This window comes from Ascidia mentula, chromosome 1 (genome assembly GCF_947561715.1).
Source record: "Ascidia mentula chromosome 1, kaAscMent1.1, whole genome shotgun sequence".
Lineage (NCBI taxonomy): Eukaryota > Metazoa > Chordata > Ascidiacea > Phlebobranchia > Ascidiidae > Ascidia > Ascidia mentula.
Genome location: NC_138566.1, coordinates 7,289,063 through 7,297,835, shown reverse-complemented (window position 1 = coordinate 7,297,835; position 8,773 = coordinate 7,289,063). Strand labels below are relative to the sequence as shown.

Sequence of the window (8,773 nt, the reverse complement as noted above, 5' to 3'; positions counted from 1 at the left end):
TTTCAAGGACACAAAATATACGTGTTGTTTTCGGCAGGCATGTCCTATATCTGTCAACTCCATTAACTCGTTACTGCCCACTGGCGGTAGAAGGATTAAACTACTTGAAGTTCGTTACGCCTGCGCCCTTCATTCAACCGCAAAAGGAACGCCTACAAACACGAACACGTCAGGTACTGTCGATCGCTGCGTAATATTAACATGCTTTAATTAACATTAAGGTTTTAAGTAACTAATATGTGTGCAGTTTAGGTGCTACAACGCATTCTTTTATGTTTCTTTCATATTACATAGGTTCTTTTATATACCATGTAATTAGCATTGCAATTTCCAATTCATTCCTCTGCGAAACACAAGGCGAAAAGAACTGTTGCTTGTTTTTCCAGCATCTCATTTGCTTCCTCCGACGAGTAATGCTACCACAAGTCACCAAATCATCGAGGGCTCGGCTGCTTGTCACGACTGTGACGTAACAGACGACGTGGCGGTATTTGAACATAACAACGAAGCTTTACCGGAGTCGGGTGTCTTCCTTCTTCAACTGTTTGAAAAACCCGAACCTTCCCTAGAAGTGACGTCATCAACACCCACCACATACTTGACGTATGTAAATTCTACGATATTTTTTCCTTTTTAAGTGTGTTGATTGTATCTTGTTGTGGTATCATGAAAATTCGCCAAGTCAACAACTTTTCCAGCAAATGTCTTTAAACAAATAGTATTTCTCAAAAAATCGATGACTACAAGCTTCGTTACCGTGTTGCAGGACGGGACACAATTCCAGTGTGGAAGCAACATCACTTACAACTACTGAAGGTTTCACGACCATCGACACGACAACCAACGTAGAATCTACGTCTGACGGGACAAAACAAACAACTGTATGTGACCAATTCACGGGCGATACGTGAAAGTTTAAATGTATGCTGAAAATCAAATCATTTTACTAATGTTTTAGCAAGTTTACACCGAAGCTGGGACTACAGCGGTTCACAAACCCTCTTGTGAAGACCGGTTGGCAGCAGACGATAGTGACGGCAACATTAATATTAATGCATCCTGTCCGAAAGGTAATTCTTTGCAAAACCGTGTAAATAATTGCATTTGAGCAGCATTGACCTATGAGATGCAAGGAAAAGAATAACTTTATCGTCGTTTGTAAATATTATTTTCATTGATAAAAATTTTTACCGGGTAAAGACTGTTGCAGGGATTTAATGATCACGAATTTTTTTTTCGACTAACGAATATCTCATACAATTATGACATATTCAAATATCCTCCTGTCCTTTCCAAACCAATTTTAACTGAATTTTTAGCTTCGAAAGTTGTGAGAAGATCGTTCTGTGATCAAGACTCCAAACTGATCGTGAAAACAGAGTGTGTGTCTTTCAAAATATTGGAGATATCAAGTGTTCTGGAGCAAGTCACACAGGGTCAGTGTTAAAACCAAACGCTCAAAAATGTTCAATTTTAAAGAAAGGATTTGCAAAAAAAAAAACATTACATTTTAGGTATCATTGCTGACCCATACGTTTTGCAAGACGTCGCCGAAAAACAAACCAGCCTTTTGACGTCACGCGCCGATGACGTGCTTCCTGGTGACATCATTGAAAATACTAGGATACTTGAAAAGTGAGTTATACATTAACATCTGTTCACGCATCTTAAACTTTTCTTCATGTTTCAGGATCGTGTACTTGCAATCGGAAACGTTGACAGACCAAAAAACCTTATCTGAAAGCGGCAAAAACGTTTCAGAATCGATTTTAAAGACCGTGGACACTCTGTTCGACGACGGCCTGCAGGAAACTTGGAACAAAATATCAGAGGTACATTTCGATGGCTGTTTAACATAGCGTGACTCCTTTGTTAAAAATTTTAACTTTTTTAAGGATGAAAAAAGTTTGGTTGCTGACCAATTAACACAGGCGATGGACAGCGTTGGATTTTTACTCGCGAGAGATATGAACGAGAGCAAGACTGAGAGGCGATACAACAAAAATACTGCGCTTCAGGTGAGTGTAATACTACAAAACATGTATTCTACTTAATAGCTTTGCAGAACTGGTTAACTGTAGTTACAATTTTGTAACAGTCAAATCATAAAACTCTACATTGTCTCCAGGTAAATAGGCGTAATTTCTTCCACCAACAAATGCTTTGGGTTCAATACCAGCACTTGTGCACTGATGTTTCAAAAAATCTTAATTTTTATTTATCACCAGGTCGTAACCTTGCACCCAAACTCCCAACAAACTGGGAAAGATCGAATAAGTTTCCCTCAACCTGACAACGCGGATACGTCTTCTGACAAAGAGAAGTGGATTGAAAAAGCCGGCAACATTGTGGTCCCAATAGGAAATGTATCGAAACATCCCCTAAATCTCGTTTTCGCCGTCTACAACAATTTGGACTCTTTACTCGGTAATTACAGTGGCAGTACTGACATAAATAAAGAGTCATACACACATCTGTATAGTGTGCAACGACAATAACCCTCATTTTAAAACTCTAATAAACTTCTTCAATTGACAGACAGTTGACAAACCGTCATTTTGATATTGACTGTAATTTCATAGTTTTCGACACGCTGGTTTCTCATCTTTAAAACGGTAAAACATCGTTGCTCCAATGCCAACGTCATAACCCTTCCCAAGCGAAAAACAACATGTCCCCAGGAAAGGCAATCACTTTCTACTGGCATGGATTTTGCAAAATCATCAATAGTTTTTCAATCAGCTAGAATAAAATAAAAAAGCAATTATCAGCAATTCTGCTGGGATAAAATGCTTGCATTGCATTAGGATGTTATCGCTTCCAGCACGTTTTGGTGCGTTAAAATAAAAAAGCAACTATTTCAAGGAGCCTCATACGGAGAAGCAGCGAATAACAACACAACGGTGGTAAACGTTCCACAAGGAAAAGAGAAAGCTGATGGAACAACGAAAGTTCGTGAAAAACTTGTAGTGAATTCTTGCGTCATATCAGCTTCAATACGACCTTTTCCAAAAGACCTTATTGCCAAGAAGAAAGTCATCATCGTTCTCAGACACAAAATGTCTTCATCAGCCCCAACCAAGTAATTCTCTTTTATGCTTCGTTTGAGTGTATTTTTGTTTCTGCGCCAATTTCTTGATTGGCATATCGGATTTTAACAATTGATGTATGATAACCAATTTATTATTATTAATGTCACTATTGCTCGTTATTTAGAAACAAAGCATAATACCTTATATTAAGTAATCTTGTATAGACTTATTTTAGCGGAAAATGTTCAAGTAAAAAAAGTCGTAAATTCACGATAACGTATAAACAGCACGTACTTAAAACGGTCAATGATCCTTTACATGCACTAGGTAGTTTCTTATTATGTTATTTACACTATTTGCGAACCAGGTGCGTATTCTGGAAAGCCAAAAGATTAAACACTGGAGGTCACTGGTCGTCGGATGGTTGCAGGGTGGTAGAAAGTAACCACACACACACCAAATGCGAGTGCGACCATCTCACTAACTTCGCTATTCTGATGAACGTTGCCGGAATTGCGGTAAAATTTGACTTCTGTAAATCGTGTTTATGAATTTGAATTTAGGTTAGAATTTTCACAATTTAACGAACATTTCGAATATATTTTATGGGTCTGAATAAAAAACAACCACAGAATTGGTTCAAATTAACTAACGAGGGGGTACGATGCACATAAGTGCGCGACCTAACGATTTACAATAGTCAAGAACTTTGGAACCGATAAAAAAGCTTTTGGTAATTTACTTTGCAGTAAATACGGAAATTCAAACGTTTTAATGAGTTTTTCAAACAGTGTAAGGGTAACGGAACTTGCCTTTTATCAGATGGACACAGCAAACGACTTTGTTCTCACAGTGATGACGTGGGCAGGTTGTTCCATGTCGATAGTTTGTTTGATCGCCTCCTTGTTCTGCTTCAATGCTTTACGAGGCCTACGCTCCATTCGCAACTCTATTCATAAAAACCTGTGCGTCACCTTGGCCCTTGCTCAGACTACTTTCCTCGTCGGAGTGGATCAAACGGACACACCTGTAAGACAACCGATTTATTTTGTTTTTTATTTCACACAAAAGGCTTAAGATTGGGAGGATTGAAGAGTCAGCTTTGTGTGGTCTACTTTGTTGCTGCAATATTATAAAAGAATTCCAGTTTGTTGGCTTGCACTACAGAAATTATAAAATCGCCTTCTGTTATTTAGCTACAAAGAATACGACCTATTATGTCAATGAAAAAGCGTATTTAAACCACTATGTTGCGATGCCGCACATTTTTAGATTCTCTGCACGTCCATCGCTGCGCTCCTCCATTATTTGTTCCTCTCTGTCTTCTGCTGGATGAGCGTGGAGGGACTCCATCTTTACGTGTCGCTGGTGCAAGTGTTCGAGATTGACAAACGCTCCCGGCTCGCGGCTTACTACGTATATGCTTATGGGTTGCCTGCACTTGTCGTTGGAATTTCAATGGCTCTTCGTTACGATGGTTACGGGAACAGTCGAAGGTTGGAAAATGTTTAAATTTCAAAAGTAGAAAGAACGATTCCGGAACTTTTACTGTGTGTTTTCACGTTATCTGTTGCAATGCTGCGAAAAAATATCATTGAATTTTCGTGAGTTAACTTTTAAGGAGAATAACTAAGCTTGGTTTGCAACACGAATTCACGAATTTTAATCACGAAAATACATTACTTTGGCCGAAGCGTGCAGCTTGTCCTTTCCTACAGATTCTTGTCCTTTGGATGTTTTTTTGCGTGTGAAATTTATATTCGCTGTGACTGCTTAGTTCCAAAAACACTTTTCTTTTCTTCAGCTGCTGGTTGAATGCTGACGACGATTACCTTATTTGGAGTTTCGCGGGTCCTGCTTTGGCGGTGATTTGCGTGAATACTTGTTTTTTTATCGTGGCTTTAAAAGTGATGCACTCTCACCGAATAACAACTCCAGCACACCAGACAAAACTAGCAAAGGCAAAGTATGTATTCACCGATAAAGTACTTATGATTATACGATTGTGGTCTTGCAAGTAATAGATCTTTATGGGCAGGATTTGGATCAAGGGCTCGTCCGTATTACTTTGCTTACTTGGACTGACGTGGATATTTGGTTTGTTTTACGTGGACGAAAGGACAGTGGTGATGGCCTATATCTTTACTGTTTGCAATTCCGTTCAGGTTAGCAGAAACGTTAAGTTTACTAGTTACTAATGTGAAACGTTTCAAAAAAATTTACTAATGTGAAAAGTTTCAAATAAAAGTCAGCTAATTTATTATTGTCGAAAAATCGATTTCGCCTGCACGGGCATCCTCAGTTTCTTGTTCTATTATTCTTTTGTCGCTGTTCGCTGATAGTATGACAATGCCTAGTAAAGGGACAGATTCTGGCAAAACTAAGGAACCAGTCTTAAGTTGACTATATATCTTTCGCACCAAAACGACCAATTAGTTAGTGTTATATATATTACCAGTGTAAAGATTTTACTATTTGTACAGTACATGTTCAACGTTGGTTTGCAGGGCGTTTTCATCTTTGTCTTCCACTGTTTGATGAACGACAGAGTAAAAGCAGAACTTGCGAAGTATTTCCGCAGATCGAACTGCTGCCCCTCGTGTGTTCGTCGACGCTACCACGTCACATCCAGCGTCAATGCAAGATCGGCTTACGTCACAACTTCTTCACTAGTACGTCATCATCGTAGAATTGCATGTAAAATTATTACATAAGTATCACATCATAGTTTTTACATCGATTGTAAAAAATGGGATTACGACAAAGGAACTACACTAAATGCGATAATCTTGTAGAAAAATAGCTCGTAAAGCTATTAAGCTATTGCGGAGTGATAAAGAAAAAAGTCGCCAAAGCTTACACAACAGTTGCTATACCAATCTTACTCATCCCAATTGCACTTTTTTCAGGGCACACGGGGGCGCCAAACTGCCAGTGGAATGGCAGAAAATTCTGGACGTTCGGTGAAGTCGTCATCGTGGATTAAAGTGAAAACGTACGTTTCAGTTTAGTGTACGATACTTGCTATTTGTTTGTAATTAAAAGCTCTTCTGGCAAAAGAAAACTTGTTAGATCGACGTTTCGGTTGTCATACAACAACCTTCATCAGGATAATGAAGTAAAAAACGCCCACACGGTGATAAATATTCACGCGCGCATAAAGCAAAAAAGGCAAAAAAGGGCAAAAAAAGGCGAAGGAAACAACACAAGCTAGGAAGCGGGGATGGGGGAAACACCAATAATAGAAAATGCGCGTCAACAGGACGAAACCGAGGTCTAAAGCATAGCGCCTCGAGGTGCGCAAGACCATAACGTTCAACCAGGGGGCATTTCGTGCAGACCGTTTATCAAATTGCGATAAACGGGTGGAAAGAAGGTTTCCCTCTTATCATTAAGTGCGCACCCATGTGCGTTTATATGAACAGACTCGATGAACATCCTCTTGTATCTGTCCTTTTCCCGGTCCAGAATTATTGTGTTCTCAAAATTAACCGTGTGTCCTGTTGCTGCAACATGTTGCGACAATGCCGTCCCTGCCACCTTATTGGGCTTGCCAACATCCCGTTGATGTTCCTTTAGACGTGTTCTTAGGGCGCGACCCGTCTCACCAATGTACACCTTCTCACACCCTCCACATGGAATGCGGTATACTACCCCTCTAGCATCTAGCGTACCACCAGCGCGATCTTTAGGATGCGATACCAAGGAGCGTAGTGTAACCGCAGGACGCTCGTACACCAGGATGGAAAAGTCCTCCAGCAGTCTCTTTAAGGTCTCTGAAAGTCCTGGAAAATATGGGAGAACAACCACACCAGCGGTGGGACTTTTGTTGCACTTAGGCAGGGATGCAGGATTTTGTCGCAGAAAGGAGATTGGGTAACCGTTTCTTAAAAGAGCATCCCGCACACTACCCACCTCTTGTTCTCGGGCCTTTTCCTCTGTAACAAGATTGTCCGCTCTGGTGTATAGTGCACGCACTACAGCCCGCTTGTGGGATATAGGGTGCGCTGACCGGAAAGATAGATACCTGTCAGAATGTGTCGGTTTTCGGTAAACACTCGTGCGTAGGGACCCACGGTTTTCCCTTTGAACAGCAACATCTAAAAACGATAAAATCCCACCATGCTCAACCTCCATGGTGAACTTAATGCTCGCTTCGATCGAGTTGAGGTGCTCAAGCAGCGATTCCACGTAGTCGCGATGCACAACCACAAACGTATCGTCCACGTAACGTCGCCACAAGCGTGGGGGACTCAAAAACGTTGACAACGCTCTTTGCTCCACGGACTCCATGACTATGTTGGCGACCACCACTGAAAGCGGAGACCCCATGGCTGTACCAAATATTTGCTTGTAAAATTCACCTTTGAACGACAAATAGGTGGCGTCCAGACAAAGTTGAATGCACTCCACGATCTCCGGTAGTGGCCACGAACAACGTGCCTCCAATGTTTCATCTCTCTGCAGTCTTTCTGCCGCCACTTCCACCGCCAACTTCACCGGTACGTTTGTGAAGAGAGAGACGACATCAAATGATACCATTACCTCTTCGTGGTCCACGCGCAATTCTTTCACCTGTGCCGCAAAATCAATAGAATTCCGGACGGTCTCATCCGTTGCACCCACAAGGGGGGCCAAAATACGGGCCACATGTTTAGCAAGATTATACGTTGGAGATCCTACGAACGACACAATAGGCCTAAGTGGAACCCCAGGTTTATGAATCTTTGGAAGACCATAAAGACACGGCGTCCGCCCATCCGTGCTATGCAACTCGAAAAACTCCCTTATTGATAACACTTGCTTATCCCTGTGTAAGCGACCAACCATTGCATTAACCTTTCGTTCGACAACGTGACAGGGATCCCTCTTCACTTTGCGGTAGGTCTTTTCGTCAGCCAACATTAACTTAAGCTTGTTCTCGTAATCCGATCTATTCATAATCACCGTCACATTTCCTTTGTCCGCAGGGAGTATTACAATGTCATTATTATGGCGTAACTGCTTGATAGCTGCGAACTCTTCCCTTGACAAATTAGGCTGCGCCCGTTGATGGCTCTTGATGCAGTTAACCACTTTGCTCTGCAACATAGATTTTATGTGGGCCGGCTGGTGCGCAATTCCTTTCTCTACAGACGCTACGATTTGCCTCCAGGGTACACTTGACTGCGCGACGGCGAAGCACCTCAACTCGATCGAAGCGAGCATTAAGTTCACCATGGAGGTTGAGCATGGTGGGATTTTATCGTTTTTAGATGTTGCTGTTCAAAGGGAAAACCGTGGGTCCCTACGCACGAGTGTTTACCGAAAACCGACACATTCTGACAGGTATCTATCTTTCCGGTCAGCGCACCCTATATCCCACAAGCGGGCTGTAGTGCGTGCACTATACACCAGAGCGGACAATCTTGTTACAGAGGAAAAGGCCCGAGAACAAGAGGTGGGTAGTGTGCGGGATGCTCTTTTAAGAAACGGTTACCCAATCTCCTTTCTGCGACAAAATCCTGCATCCCTGCCTAAGTGCAACAAAAGTCCCACCGCTGGTGTGGTTGTTCTCCCATATTTTCCAGGACTTTCAGAGACCTTAAAGAGACTGCTGGAGGACTTTTCCATCCTGGTGTACGAGCGTCCTGCGGTTACACTACGCTCCTTGGTATCGCATCCTAAAGATCGCGCTGGTGGTACGCTAGATGCTAGAGGGGTAGTATACCGCATTCCATGTGGAGGGTGTGAGAAGGTGT

The 8,773-nt window shown here is 41.9% G+C and overlaps 1 protein-coding gene across 1 annotated transcript; it reads right to left on the bottom strand.

The window, feature by feature from the left end:
* Positions 1 to 6,347: 6,347 nt before the first annotated feature.
* LOC145901517 (uncharacterized) lies at positions 6,348 to 8,252 on the bottom strand. The gene has a single exon (XM_082989262.1). The coding sequence runs from the start codon at positions 8,250 to 8,252 to the stop codon at positions 6,348 to 6,350; it is 1,905 nt and encodes a 634-aa protein (XP_082845388.1).
* Positions 8,253 to 8,773: the final 521 nt, after the last annotated feature.

Bases quoted from the DNA above. Each gene is read 5' to 3' on its own strand.
- LOC145901517 (XM_082989262.1), bottom strand. From the start codon at position 8,252: ATGGTGAACTTAATGCTCGCTTCGATCGAGTTGAGGTGCTTCGCCGTC.